At 41.5% G+C, this 15,965-nt stretch overlaps 1 protein-coding gene across 1 annotated transcript; it reads left to right on the top strand.

The window, feature by feature from the left end:
• Positions 1-590: 590 nt before the first annotated feature.
• On the top strand, positions 591-15,383 carry qpct (glutaminyl-peptide cyclotransferase). The gene is made up of 7 exons (XM_080413247.1): positions 591-798; positions 5,402-5,548; positions 8,830-9,111; positions 10,246-10,419; positions 13,464-13,563; positions 14,095-14,211; positions 14,620-15,383. Exons 1-7 carry the CDS (start codon positions 664-666, stop codon positions 14,799-14,801), a joined length of 1,137 nt encoding a protein of 378 aa, XP_080269373.1. The 5' UTR covers positions 591-663; the 3' UTR covers positions 14,802-15,383.
• Positions 15,384-15,965: the final 582 nt, after the last annotated feature.

The following is a 15,965-nucleotide window of genomic DNA, read 5'->3' as shown; positions in this document are numbered from 1 at the left end:
AAGAGAAAAAGGTGGGTCTTTAAATCTGTTTTTAAATAGTCTGTGGTTGTTGGACATGATGACAATCTTGAACAACAGGAGACCATTTTCAGAGCCTTTTGTCCAGGAAAGAACTAAAGTGGTCAAGTGTTGTGTTGGTCACTCACAGCAGGTATCCAATTAAGTCTTTTATTCTTTGGTGGAAAAACATCAAAAAAGATAACAAGTTTGTCATTTCCCTTAAATAGATAACACAGATTTAGACAGTGTCCGCAGATGATTGTGTGGATTCGATGAGTCTTCACACTCCATTTGAATGTACTTTGTATCCACTTAGACAGTGTGATTAACATTATTGACTGATACCACAGCCACACACTTGACTTCTCCATTTGTAAGTAACTCTGAGTGGATACAAAATGTAACCAAATGGATCCGTTCGGGTTCATTTGGTTACATTAGTATCTACTCACTGACTGTCTGAGTACAGTGAGTAGATACAAATGTAACCAAATGAGACAGTCAAATGAACCCTATTGACTCATGATACCACAGCCACACACCTCTGACGTAGCCCCCCACACACACACAGAATAAATATTGAGAGCAGTGGTGTGGTAGCCTGTACTCCTCGTTCTGCTCATGTGTTTATTCACATGATCAGCAGAGACTGAGCCTCCAGGAATGCTGAGGAGAGGAACCGTTAACAACCGACGACCACCAGCGTTCACCATCATCATGCATTTGTTTTATGTCTTCATCTTCCTCTGTGCGACTTCCTTCGATTCTATCAATGGAGTTCCATGGACCCTAGAGAAGGTAAGGGGGAAATAATGAAGTGTGTGGATGGATGTGTGTGTGTGTGTGTGTGTGTGTGTGTGTGTGTGTGTGTGTGTGTGTGTGTGTGTGTGTGTGTGTGTGTGTGTGTGTGTGGATTCTTGTTGTTGTTATTTTAACATCAAGTTTCATTAAGACAAATTACCATTCCTGTTATCATAGTTTCTTATTTAGGCATTTTTAGAAGGCTGGTCCCACAACAGAAACAGATGCTTTGTTTTTATCACCGTGTAATTTTTTTTCCATTCTCATTGCATAATATTGAAGGCTACTTTTGCAACACTGGGGTTTTTGCAATCATAACTTAAGATTTCATCTCATGATGTGTTCGTTTTTTATTACAACTTTGTTAGATTCATAAATGTTTTTCTTTATTTAATGTGACAAAAAAAATCACACCATTATTAATAGAGCAGAGTGATGTTTCTGTATAGGGAATCAATTCTATACTCAATGCTTCCATAACTTCAATCACACATCTCAAGGTAATAATGGTAATAATAATAACTTTATGTATATAGCACCTTTCTAAACAGAAGTCACAAAGTGCTGCACAGAGGAGTTACACATTAAAACAAAAGCAAAGGAAAACAAAATACAAATTGATAGGATGCAAATAGAAAATTAACAACCTAGAGATCTAACGGCTAAAACTGATACAGAAATTCAACATGAAAAGAGGGGAATTAGGCTGTATAGGAAAATAAAAGGGAGGTTGTACATACATGGACGGGTGCTTTACAAGAATGCTTTTCTGAACATAAACATTTAACCCTTTAAGACCGGGAAAGCATCATTTGTGTCATTTTAAGATTTCTTCGGCTATTCAAAAATGTTTGGAAAATCTTGGAATATATATTTATTTAAGCGAACATTTGTAAAATATTTAGTTCCAGGGATCCCCAGAAGCAAAGATTTGAGTTACAAATTTCCGCTTAAAAATAATAATAATTCAAATATTTGCACAAATGTTCATGATTTTTCAAAAATAGCAGATCTACAAGCTCATAGCACGGCACTCTGTGCCACGCTATTAGCTTGTATATCTAGAATTTCTGAATTGCCAAAGAAATCTAAAATGACACGAGATGCGTTCCCCGGATTGAAAGGGTCAAAGTATATGATAGTATCGTCTTGTCTAATACACTTGGGCTGGGCATTCCAGATTTATGGCGGTGCGCCACAATATTGTGCACCACACACGGCCTGTATTGTATAATTCTTGTGAAATGCAGCGTGACTGCTTGATGGCGCATTTGGGTCTTATCCACGCGTTTCATCCCCTCTCCTCCTCTTGTCTGGTTGCCATGGCAGCGTGGTCATTAAAGTGGGAACCCCATGTCTTCACTCACTGAGCCCCATGCATCTCCTGGGACTGATGCACCTCTCTCACCAAATAACCCATAATTATACGTTAGGCCTACCTATTGCAACTCTGTAATTGCAGGGCTGACTGTCCATGGCGTAGCAACTATAACAAGAGGTTGTTTTGTGTACCGGAACACATCCGTGACTCTGGGGGAATTGAACAGAGCAAAGATATTTGTCATCGTTTACTGGTGGTAATGAAGCTCTGACCTTTATCAGCCTTGAATATATATAGCCTGTGGACACACATTTCATAATAACCCAGATGCACTGCCCATTTATAAGTAGTGAAGAATGTACAATGAAATCCACTGTTAATTTATACCCTGAGAATGTAAATTTGTTTACATTCTCAGGGTAAAATGAACGAACACATTATGCTGTGATTGATTCAATCCAAGCCTCTGTAGAGAGAGGAGGGCCATGCTGTACATATACCAAGACTTTGATGACTATATCCTCATAGTAGTCTAGCTCTCTCTCTCTCTCTCTCTCTCTCTCTCTCTCTCTCTCTCTCTCTCTCTCTCTCTCTCTCTCTCTCTCTCTCTCTCTCTCTCTCTCTCTCTCTCTCCCAACTCTGTGATCAGTCTGTGTTACCACGACAACCAGGGCTCTCTGTGTTAGGGGCTGCTGTAGCACAGGTGAACTTTGAGACCAAACGAAAACGATCTGTGGAAAATAATCAATTGTGTTTGTTTCTGTGGCCTGTCTGTCTGTGTGTTGTTTAGTATACCAGGACAGTATTGTGTATTTTATCATTCATCAAACTGATATGGTATACAGACTGAGGACAAGGATGGCATGAGACAAAGCAGTTCAATCAATATCTTCATTTTGGTGTCACAGTCACAGTCATGCCTCGCTGAATGTCTTCGTGTTTGTGGGAATTTGAGAATGCTTCATGCTCACAGCCACCCTTCCAAAGGGCTACTGCAACTAATTAAATGTTGATTTATTTTATCATTTGCAATTCATTTAGACCACAAAATTATGGTAGGATTACGTAATAAAGTACATAATTATACACGCAACAAAGACAAGTATTCACGTTTTGGTGAAGTTATAAACAGCACATATTAGAAACTTTGACACGAAACATTACTAAACTGATCATTTTATTACTAACATTTGGTTCATTTTCTGTTAGCAATTAATCAATTATCCAATTAATCGTTCAATGCCTATAAAAGTATAATTTCAGAGCTTTCTACCGGCACTTTATTCACTGGATCTCCACCATCCTACTAAATTAGGCATCTGATTCTTCCAAAGCCGATAAAATCATGACACATTCACTGTCGTGGCTCAGCTGATTGCTTCTTGTGTCTCTCTGTCTGAAGCGGTGTTTGATTACATTCCACTGTTGTCATGATCAGTCTTATCAGCTTCATTCTTTCACCAAAGTCAATGGTTTCCAAATTGGGGACCGGGACCCCCAGGGGGGTCCCCAAATCATTTTGAAGGGGTCCGTCAGATGATTTCCTCAATGTGCAGCATTGTTTTCTCACTCAACAGTAAACAAACCAACACACACTATAAGTGAATACAGGGTATCTGCACATTTCTAAAGTGACAATTTAAGGACTTTTAAGACCTTTTTAATAGGCTTATCTCTAAAATGAAAAAAGATTACTAATAATAAGACCATTACTACGTCAAAAGTAATCAACAAACTATAAACGGTGAAACATTGTCCAAATTGTCAAATATTAACCAAGAAAGAGGTAAAAATTGTGAAAATAGCCGATCTATCCAAGCTCACAACGACTCGCATTGCCAGGCGTTGTGAGCTTGTAGTTCGGCTATTTTCACAATGTGATTATTCTGGGGGGTCACGGCCTGAAAAGTTTGGGAACCCTTGTACTATCTCATCATCTTGCAACACTTTTGGCAAATCTCTCGGTGGACAATAATATCACATGATGATACGATAAAAAAATATTGTTGTCCAGATAATTGTTGATGCTCATTATTTTGTCACTGCCATAACAGTGCTCAGACGGATTGTTTGTTGTTACTGTATCTGAGTCATAAATCACATGGATAATGAATAGACCTTAGGGGTTTTATTATGTTGTAGGATGGTCAGCTAATATGAAAGCAACCACTGTTTTGTATTATCTCAGCACAAAGCCAGTGGTTGTACCATGCAGGAATCTTCCTCTGGAGTGTTGGTCGTGTTCAGTGCATCATGAAAGGATTGCCATAGCCTTTAGAAGCCAGTGGTCAATAACTGTACACTGCAACTGTGCCTATATACGAATCCACAGAGTGCTGCGGTGTCAAGACTCCTGCTGCGGTGTGCATTCTGACACCGCAGTTATGATTGCGCCAGGGGAGCACTCTGTGGATTTGTCAATAGATGGGTTTCCTGTTTGTAAACATGAGAGGATGATGCGTGCGCAGTGGAGGGTTGAGCAGTAGAGGGCGCTATTACCCGCAGCTCTAGTCAAATGTACATCCACAAAAGAAATGGTCTTCACCAGGTTTAATGAAAGTAGATTAAATGATGCAGTTTGTAATATCTTCTTTACTCAATAAAAATGATTTGTCAGAAGTTGGATCTGTTTGTATATAATAGCAGCATTATGCCTATTATGCCTATAATAGCAGCATTATGCCTATCTAAATCCCGAAAATAACAACAGAGTGAAGGCGCTTCCGGTTCGTTCTACCTCCCGCATGCGCAGATTGCACACTCTGCTCTGTGATGACGTCGCGCGGAAACCCATCTATAGGCTAGGATTAGAATATTCTGGATGCTGTGCAATAACAACACCTGGCCTTAACAACAACGATATGTACTTTACAATTTACACAATCCATTTGCACAATTTGTACTATATATGCATAATGAATGCCTTACTGTGGAAGAACAGAGTAATACCACACATATAGGCTCGATGCAGCCTGACAGCAAGTCGCGGGTGCAATTCCTGAGCCCGAAGACCTTTGTCACTCCTCGTCTCTTTTCCTGTCACTCTCCCCTGTACTATCCAAATAAAGGCAGAAAAGCTCCAAAAATATCATAAATAAAAGAACTGACTGCATGTTTTCAAACTATTATCTTCACCTTAATAACCAAATGTTTGCAAAGGTTCAACCGTACTTGCAGCTGTGTTTATTATAACTGTGTGTATTTTGATGTGAAATTTATACAGCTTCTCATTTCTATTTTTAAATTTATTTAAATGTCATGTCTTGTCTTTCTTGTCAGAACCAACACAACGCTGTCACCCTGACACCAGGGGAGATCCGCATCACACTGTCACACACAGACACGGACCAGATGTGGCAGAGGGACCTGAAGCCACTGCTGGTGACCCGCTACCCTGGTACCCCGGGCAGCATCGCTGTACAGGAGGTTAGTGCTGCAGGAACAACGTTATTATAGTCAACTAACAACTTAGTTTAAAGCTGCATGTAACTTTCCTCTTCTACCCCGTAGTTGAACCCAGTTTCCTGTCCAAGTGAGAATTTTTACCATTGAGCTAATAGAGCCTGCCTCTTTTCTCAGGGGATAAATTGAATCTTGACCATCAGGTCAAAATTTTTGTCAGATCCTGTGTCTAGGTGAGACATGACCTTTGATACGATCTAAATGTCTCAATAGAAGAGCAGGGAGACAAAATACAACCATCCCAATTGTATAAGTTATATAGTATTAACATACTCTACCATGCAGATTGATTAGACAAATTTATATATTATTCAGTAAAAAAAAAGTTACGTAGTGCCGCTTTAAACAATGAAAATAGAGTTCAGAGAAGTGCTACTTACACCAAAAGCCTTTTGAGGTGCCGGCAGCGGATGCAAAACTGAGAGAAGATCAAAGTAGTCGCACACTCATAGCTTCAGTACCAGAGACTTACTTTATTGACCACTAGAGATGTTAAAAACACAAAGCCAACGTTTGGGCAGGCATGCATGCCTTCCTCGGGGTCATCCTGAGGAAGGCAGCGTGCCTGCCTGCCGAAGATGAAGATATGAGTGCGTGGCTTCTTTGATCTTCTCTCTAACAATGAAAATAAACTGAAACGAGAAAAACCACACTTTGAAACTAATTCAAACTAAGCTGCATTGAACAAAATATTGCAAAACTATTAAACAAAAAAAATACAAGATAAATAACTCTGGGAAAAGTATAGCCTATATACTGTATATGTACATATAATTTAAAGTATTGGTATAAATTAATAATATACATGTATGTGTGAGATATAGTAGGAGTATAGTAGGAGTGTTGTTTCATCTACTACCAATAAAAGCAGGGCTACTACTGTGGTCATCCATGAATGATGCACTGTACTGCCTCCTATGGGTCACTAAGTGACAGGAAACAATGCAAATGCCATTGGGCAGAATGTCCTTTATGATGATGTTGTTGGCTTTAGATGTAATTTTTCAGATGACTTGGACTCTCCTTTAAGCCTATCCAAATTACAGTTACAATTTATTATGCTGTGGTTTAACACACTTGCATTACTGCTGTCAAAATAAGTCCAGTAATTTCTGAAATATGTTTGAAATTATAGAATCAAATGTGCAAATGCATGGAAAAAGAACCAATAGATTAGAACAAGGCCTTGAAATACTAGTTGAAATAGTTGTTTATATGCAATACTGTTTTATATGACTGTTAATATATATGAACATTATGTTGCACTGGAGGAGTTGGACGTGCCTAATACTTTAAAGCAGTGGTTTTCAACCAGTGGTCCGGGGACCACCAGTGGTCCTTGGCTGGGTACCAGGGGGTCCCCAGGGAAATTAGTTCACATAGAGTCACAATCATTTTAACCACTTAGCTTTGGCTATTCAAAAATAGCAGATCTACAAGCTCATAGCGCGGCACCGAGTGCCGCGCTATGAGCTTGTAGCTCTGCTATTTTTGAAAAATCTTGAAAATGTGTGCATATCTTTGAATATACATTTTTAAAGCTAACATTTTTAACTCAAATATTTGCTTCTGGGGGTCCCTGGCACAAAACATTTTCAGATGGGGGTCCACGGCCAAATTTATATAAATTTAGCGGTCCTTGGCATGAAAAAGGTTGAAAACCACTGCTTTAAAGGACTCAACTTCGAAAGATGTATGGAAGCACTCACCATGGGATCAACAATCAAGAGAAGCAAGAGGGTCTATTTGTCACTCACTCTTACAGGCACAAGCAGTGAAATGTAGAAAATCTCCCATGTTCTGCTCAGAACGGTGTCATGCTCAGCTCAGGCTCAAACTGTATACAGAATATAAATGAGTGTTGAGAGAACACACCCCTGGGGACTGGGGGTGCACCTGCAGATGAAGAGCACCCACCTGACACTCATTCCCCCTCCTCCCCCGCTGGGTGCTGCTGTTAGAAAGGAAGTCCTGGATCCGAGCAGCCAAACTAGAGTCAACACCAAAACAGTTAGCGGTCAGTTTATCCACTAAAGCCTCAGTTATACTTACTTGGTTGCGTGCCGTTTTCGTGCTCAGTAAATAGCAGATCTACAAGCTCACAACGCGTCACGAATGTGGCACGCTGTGAGCTTGTAGATCTGCTATTTACTGCATGCAACACCGGCGTGCGCCTAAGTATAAATCAGGCTTAACAGGTGGTGGTTCAATTGTGTCGAGAGAGCTGAATGAAAAGTCAACAAACAGCAGCTTGGGCTTGAGTTTTATTGCCCTCTGGGTGTTTGAATAAAATATCAAGCAAGGTGGTGGCAGTATAGAGACCTGTACACCCCGCCCGGCCAGATATGCAAACTGTAACGGATCGAGAAGGTGTTGCAGGTTTTTATCCAGAAGTTCCTGTTTTATAAGTTTGTCAGAGGTATTTATGATCAGGGAGGTCAGGGCAATTGGCCCTGCAGTCCTTCAGAGTGGTTTGGGTGGTTGTATCTATGTGTGTGTGCATGCATGCTTCTGAACGTTTTTGAATATCGTCTCTGTCGGATGGAAACCTCATATGTCCAAAACTATGTAAAAAATAGCTGTGTTTCGAGCTTGTAGATCTGCTACTTTTGATGCTTTTGTGTGACGCTGTTGTATGATCAATTAGGGCGTTAATTTACGAAAAAACAAAAAAGTATATGGAGATAAGAGATTTCTGCCCGACAGCAACGATATAATAGAATACTTTTTTATTTTCCTGTCAGTGGGATTCTCAAAAACATGTTACTAAAATCAGACTGTAGTTCAGTAGTTGATCCCAATTCGTGTATTGATTTTTTAAAAATCACAATCGGTGTACTTCCAAAGTCAGTAGTTATTCATGATAGTCACGTGACCTGACCAATGATGCTGTCAGTGTCAGCATTCTATTTATACATGTCATGACTATGGTCATGACTAACGACTCTGGTAGACCAGGTGTTCCACGCAGTAAAATCCTTAAATGATCCTTAAATCTTTAAATGATCCTTAAATCCTTACCCCATTTAGACCTGAGGCCGATTCTAAAAACGCCTACTAAATCCTGACCTGAATTTTCTGGAAAATGTCAAATTTAAAACTACACACTGAGGTGTTCCAGGATTGAAAGGTATAACAACGTATAGGTGTTCCAGGATTGAAAGGTATAACAACGTATAGGTGTTCCAGGTGGATTTTATACTTTTGAGAAAGATTAAGGTTTTTTGTCCCTTTGTCTCCTATAGCACATCAATGCGACCCTTGGCTCTCTTGGTGCGGGCTGGGAGGTTTCCCGGGACAGGTTCGAGGCACAAACCCCCTACGGTCCCAAGACCTTCACCAACATCATCGCCACCCTGGACCCCACTGCCAGGCGGCGCCTGGTACTGGCCTGTCACTTCGACTCCAAGTACTACCCGCCACAGTGGCACGGGAGAGAGTTCCAAGGTGCCACCGACTCCGCCGTGCCCTGTGCCATGATGCTGGAGCTGGCACGAGCCCTGGATGAGCAGCTCAAAGCTATGAAGGTAAAACATCTAGTGGCACAGTGGAACCAAATGGACCTGTTCTGTTTGGTTCCATTTTACACTCTCTGACTTAGTTCACCCAAAAAAATACTTATTTTCTATCAATTACACACCCCATGAAGCCTTGAATTCATGAAGATTTTTTTTTATTTTTCACGCACTCCTGGGCCAATAATTTGATGACCGGGTGTATTTCCGGTAGGAGACTCAAAGACTCCTTTGAGTTTCCTATGGTGGGAAATAAATCATAAATCAAGCCTTTGCATGCTTTTTATTATATGGTAAGACCACTAGGTGGCAGCAGAAGTCCTAGAATAGAAAGACAGACAGACATTTATTGATCCCATGGGGGAAATTGAGGTGTCATATATTAGCAGCACTGCAGTATGTAACAAAGGGCAGATATATGTAAGAGTACAGTAGAGAGATACAGCTAAGATTCATGAATAAAAAATAGGAATAAACAAGCAGTAAGATTTTTTCCTTTAAAAGAGAGAGAGAGTAAAAAGTCAGATCAAAATACAAAATAAAAGATAAAATATCTGGCCATCTGTACTTGGACTGATTGAACATAATGTATGAACTAAAAATAGTTGAAAATATATACAGTATGTGATAATAATAGTAATTTAGTTGTTTGTGTATATATGCAGCATCTTTTATTTTAGATAGGAGAGTGTGAGAGAGACAGTATAATCTGAGGGCAGAGAGAGAGAAAGACAGACATGCAAGGACATCTGTCCAGAATAGAAGCAAGGACGCAATTATGTGGTCTTAGCTATCCGGTCAGCATGTTAATGTCAGTATATGTCTGGTCAGTATATGTCTGGTGTGTGTGTGTGTGTGTGTGTGTGTGTGTGTGTGTGTGTGTGTGTGTGTGTGTGTGTGTGTGTGCGTGTGCGTGTGCGTGTGCGTGTGCGTGTGCGTGTGTGTGTGTCTGTGTCTGTGTGTGTGTGTTTACATCTGCAAAGTAACTAGTAACTAAAGTTTTCAAATAATTGTAGTTGAGTAAAAGTACAATATTTGCCTCTGAGATGTAGTTGAGTAGAAGTAAAAGTACTGAAAATTGTACTTAAGTACAGTAAATGTACTTAGATACTTTACACCACTGTGTGTGTGTGTCTGTGCCATCAGAGCTCCAGCCCATCTCCAGACCTAACCCTGCAGCTGTTGTTCTTTGACGGCGAGGAGGCCCTGTTCCAGTGGACCGACACGGACTCGCTGTACGGCTCGCGCCACCTGGCCCACAAGATGGAGCTCACCCCGCATCCCGCCGGAGCCACCGACACCAACCAGCTGCACGCCATTGTGCGTTCACACACACACACACACACACACACACCACGTGGTTCTCAAATGTTTTAGTTGGGGATCCAAAAGAGAAATGAGATGTTTGCCCGGGGACTCCAAACCAGTGAAAATAGCAGATGTACAAGCTCACAACGCGGCGCGAAGCGTCGCGTTGTGAGCTTGTACATCTGCTATTTTCACTGTATTTTCATTGTAGATCTGCTAGTTTCACTACTTCTTAATTTGTTTTTGTTTTTATTTATGAAATACTTTTGAAAAATGGAATTGTTTTTAAAGGAATAGTTCACCCAAAAAATTACATATTTTCTATCAATTACACACGCCATGAAGCCTTGAATTCATGGAGTTTTTTTGGGTTTTTGTGGCGTTCCTAAACCAATAATTTGATGGCCCGCTGCTGGCTGCTCAGTTGGAGACTCCGCCCGTCATCAAATTATTGGCTTAGGAATGCGACAAAAACTAAAAAAATCTCCTTGAATTCAAGGCTTCATGTGTGTATTTGATAGAAAATAAGTCATTTTTTGGGGTGAACTACTCACTAGTTTAGATTGTTTTTTGTTTAAACTTCTTTAATTAAAAAAAATAATAATATACATATATATTTTTTAAATGTAGGAAACGGAAAAAAGTAGATATGTTCTCGAGACCCATAGAAATGGGTCCGTGACCCACAAATGGGTCCCGACCCACTGTTTGGGAACCAATGGTTCACACTCCTCCTCCTCAGTCTGTCCCAGCTGATTCACCACAGATTACAATAATCCCTTTATGGAGTCTCATAACGCTCATCCCTTTGTTAAGGTCTCTGTGAGTTGGTTGCCCTCGAGCCACAGAGTGGTTGTTGAGTACTTTAAGTTATTAACCACTTAAACCCCAGGGGTGTAGTAGTAGTGCTCGCTTCACGCGCCACCACAGCGTTCCACCAGTATTTTGGGCCACAGCACACACACACGTGCATGTTGTGCCTGCCTGACCGGCGCATGCACGTGCGTGCCCGGGAGACATGCGTTCCCCAATACTACTGTCACACACTGTTACATGTATAACTCTGTAGCAGCCTAGCATGCAGATTAGTTGTTGGTAGGCTACTTAAGGAACACAAATAGCCAGCAGTTAAAGGCACTTATTCAATCACACCCCATCAGATGCCCAACCCAACCCCCATCTGGTCTCTCCATTCAGTAGAATGTAGGGATGCACCGAATGGGAAATTCTTGGCCGAAACCGAATGCCGAAAATAGAAAACAGTTGGCCGAAAACCGAATACCGAATTTGATAAATATATATACATATATATAATGAATTTATTTGTTTACCAATGTTGATCAGCTACCTGATTATGGCAAAAGACATGATTATGGCGGCAAAACTTAACTTAAATAATAATCACTATTATGGGTCCATAAAACATTTATTCAGCACTTTTGAATCCATACATTAATTCCAGACTGACTGCTGAAAGATTGTAAAATATAAACATTTATATAATTATATAATAATAATATTCCACATTTTATTCCAAGATTTTTTGAAAATAGCATTGTTTAGGTGTCTTTCGTTGATATCGGCCGATATGTTTCGGTGTCTTTCGGCCGATATGTTTCGGTGTCTTTCTGTGATATTTTTTCGGCGTTAAAACCCTTTCGGCCGAAAGCCGAAAATGATGTTTTTAACCATTTTCGGCCGATATGTTTCGGTGGCCGAATATTCGGTGCATCCCTAGTAGAATGCATTGGTCTAGCCAGGGCAATGGCCTATGCATTCTTCTTATTATCCTACCTTTTTCTTTCAAAGCATAAACTAAAACAAAAAAAATACATATGCACACGTAAACCTAATTATGAATCAAAATCAAACTAAAAATGAATATTTCATAATGTTGGTCGGAGCGTGCATGTGCACACGCAGTGCACGTGGCGTCATTAAAATAGCGTACCCCCAGTTTTAAAAAAAATTACCACTACACCACTGCTTAACCCCTGGAGTACCCCTGGGCTCTATACTAGGCCCCCTCCTTTGTTCCCTCTACACTAAATGTCTTTGCCTTTTTAGCTGATCTACAAGCTGTTCACCCCAGAATAGGAACGCTAGGGTTCATATGGTTAGGTTATTAAGGCATAAACCCACCCACCAAGTCTTGTGTGGGAGAGTATACTGTCAGAAGTCATACATTTTGGAGGAGCTGTATTTTTCTGTATCCTAGCTATGGAGAGATAGCAACTAAGTGTTTCTCAATGTATCGAGACATCGCTGTCAGGATGGAGATAAAGCAGAGACATTACGTGTGTGTGTGTGTGTGTGTGTGTGTGTGTGTGTGTGTGTGTGTGTGTGTGTGTGTGTGTGTGTGTGTGTGTGTGTGTGTGTGTGTGTGTGTGTGTGTGCGTGTGTGCGTGTGTGTGGCATAGGACTCTGTTATCAGGGAAGACAGACATGTTTTGTGTTGCACTGAGCAGCAGCGCTGTCAGTGTGTCACACCATGGGACACAATGATGATGTCATCAGCATGATGTCATCATCACACCTCAAAGCTATACAGTGCAGGGTAGTGAGCTCTCCGGGCTCCAGAAAGACATTTTCTCATGAGATTTATCTGTCTGTCTCTCTGCGTGTCACTGTCTGTCTGTCTGTCTCTCTGTGTCTCTATCTGTCCGTCCGTCCGTCTCTCTCTCTCTCTCTCTCTCTCTCTCTCTCTCTCTCTCTCTCTCTCTCTCTCTCTCTCTCTCTCTCTCTCTCTCTCTGTGTCTCTGTGTCTCTCTCTGTCTCTCTGTCTCTCTGTCTCTGTGTCTCTGTGTCTCTGTGTCTCTGTGTCTCTCTCTGTCTCTCTGTCTCTGTGTCTCTGTGTCTCTGTGTCTCTCTCTGTCTCTCTGTCTCTCTGTCTCTGTGTCTCTGTGTCTCTCTCTGTCTCTCTGTCTCTGTCTCTGTGTCTCTCTCTCTCTCTGTGTCTCTGTGTCTCTGTGTCTCTGTGTCTCTGTGTCTCTCTGTCTCTGTGTCTCTGTGTCTCTCTCTCTGTCTCTGTGTCTCTGTGTCTCTCTCTCTTCCAGGATCTGTTCGTGTTAATGGACCTCATCGGGGCCCCGGGGCCTCGCTTTGGCAGTCAGTTCCCCACCACTGCCCGTTGGCTCACCAGAATGCAGAACATTGGTGAATGATTTCTCGGTGTATCGAATGTCTTGTAATGTATATACTGTACAAGTCTGCTACAATAATTATTGATTAAACTTCAAACCACTAGGATTTAACCACTTAAACCCTTATATCGTCTCTGTCGGGTGGAAACCTCATATAGTATGTCCAAAACTGTTACTTCTCAGGATTCAAATTCAAAAGCAGCAGATCTACAAGCTCAAACCGCGTTGCTTGTAGATCTGCTACTTTTGATGCTTTCGTGTGACGCCGTAGTATGATCAAGTAGGGCGTTAGTTTACGAAACAAAACACAAACAGTTAGACTATGGAGACAAGAGCCACTGACTTTTTTAGATACCAAATCTCTTTGTTTGAAAATCGACAATCTGCAAGCTCACAACACACGCACGCACGCACACTTATAGATGTTTGTTTGTCTTGTGATTTGTTTTTATTCTTTTATGAATTCTGCTGTCTTTATCTAGGAGAAACATGATTTCATATTTTTTTAACTGCTTGCAGATAATCTTGAATCTTGTGTCCTCAGAGCGTCGTCTTCACTCCATGGGTCAGCTCATAGATCACCCTAATGAGATACAGTATTTCTGGCCCAACCTACCTGTTGGCTACGTGCAGGACGACCATGTGCCCTTCCTCTCCAGAGGTAAACACACACACACACACACACACACACACACACACACACACACACACACACACACACACACACACACACACACACACACACACACACACACACACACACACACACACACACACACACACACACACACACACACACACACAGGCTCACACACACACACACACACACACACACAGGCTCACAGGAATCACCCTCCATACACACAAGCGTCAGTTATCCAAACGGTAACCGGAACGCTCGCACCAATTCACGCTCGCTCAGACATAAGTGGGTTCGACCGTTCTGACGCCGCTGGATTTGACCCGGGGTGAGGGTGTTTTGGGGCGACCATTCTTGTATTCATCCAAACATGCTGAGTTTCTTTTCTAAGCCTCTGCACTGTCTTGTTGTATTTCTGTTGTTTTTCAGGTGTGCGTGTCCTTCACCTCATCCCCACGCCCTTCCCGTCTGTGTGGCACACGTTTGACGACAACGAGGACAATCTGTGCCGCTCCAGCATCGAGAACCTCAACAAGATCATGCAGGTCTTCGTCCTGGAGTACATTCACGCCAGACCCGTTGACCCAACGAACCCACAACATGCCCCCTAGACCCACCCAACGAACCCACAACATGCCCCCTAGAGACCCAACGAACACACAGAATGCCCATAGACCCTCCATAGCATTGGTTCTCAAAGTGGGGTCCAAAATGTGTTATATAGCGTCACAATCATTTTAACCACTTTATCCATGTATACGTTGGCTATTCAAAAATAGCAGATCTACAAGCTTGTACATCTGCTATTTTTGGGGAAAAAAATTAAATCTTGAAAGTATTGGAAAAATTGGAATAATCTTCTCTTCTGATGGGGGTTCGCTGCCAAATATATATAATTTTGGGGGTCTTTGACATGAAAAAGTTTGAGAACCACTGCTCCATAGAACCTTCAAACACACAGAATGCCCCGTAGACCCTCCATATAGACCCTCTGAACCTACAGAACGCCACCATAGATGCCCCGGCCATGTGGCCTTTAATTACTTGGACATTACTACTGTTTCACTGCATGTTCATCTGTTGTTATTCTATACGGTCTGACAATATACATAATCTATGTTGGATTCAAGATGTATTGACAATACCAACAATAACACACGCCTCATTTCTCATTAAAAATGTATACACTTTGATTCATTGATTTTTTTTTTCTTCTTATGACATCATCTCGATGTCTCACCGCTCTTCTTCATTTCAACCCCCTGAGACGACCCCCCCCCCCCCCCCCCCCCAGGAACCACATCATCGGTACACTGGATACTCTGTTAGTCTTCTGCCACAGTGGTCCCTTTATGTAACCCCCCCCCCCCCCCCCCCGGACCCCCCTCCCTCTATCACACACAGAGGACACGTCGTCGTACCAATGCTAATGATCCATGCAGTCTCATCTGATCAATCAAAACGATAAACCATGATTGACTTGAGTCCAGTGCTATTTTCGTCTTTTGTATGCGTCCGAATCTCCCTCTCTCTCTCTCTCTCTCTCTCTCTCTCTCTCTCTCTCTGTTCGAGGAAACCTCATTGACATGCATCTCATGTAGTATTTCCAGTCTGTAGATAGAAGAAACCATTACAATACCAATTGCTTTGGAAACAGTACCCAGAACCTGAAGAACGTGGTGGGCCCCACACTTGCCTTAACGTCCCGAAAGAAAAAAAAAAATCTCTCTTATAATATATATATATATGTATATATATTTATATATACCAGTGGT

Source organism: Gymnoscopelus braueri (assembly GCF_963280865.1).
Source record: "Gymnoscopelus braueri genome assembly, chromosome: 19".
Taxonomy (NCBI): domain Eukaryota; kingdom Metazoa; phylum Chordata; class Actinopteri; order Myctophiformes; family Myctophidae; genus Gymnoscopelus; species Gymnoscopelus braueri.
This window is presented reverse-complemented; position numbering and strand designations above follow the sequence as displayed.

Bases quoted from the DNA above. Each gene is read 5' to 3' on its own strand.
- qpct (XM_080413247.1), top strand. From the start codon at position 664: ATGCTGAGGAGAGGAACCGTTAACAACCGACGACCACCAGCGTTCACC. The intron at 9,112-10,245 runs GTAAAACATCTA...CTGTGCCATCAG, and splicing joins AGCAGCTCAAAGCTATGAAG to AGCTCCAGCCCATCTCCAGA. The intron at 13,564-14,094 runs GTGAATGATTTC...TTGTGTCCTCAG, and splicing joins CACCAGAATGCAGAACATTG to AGCGTCGTCTTCACTCCATG.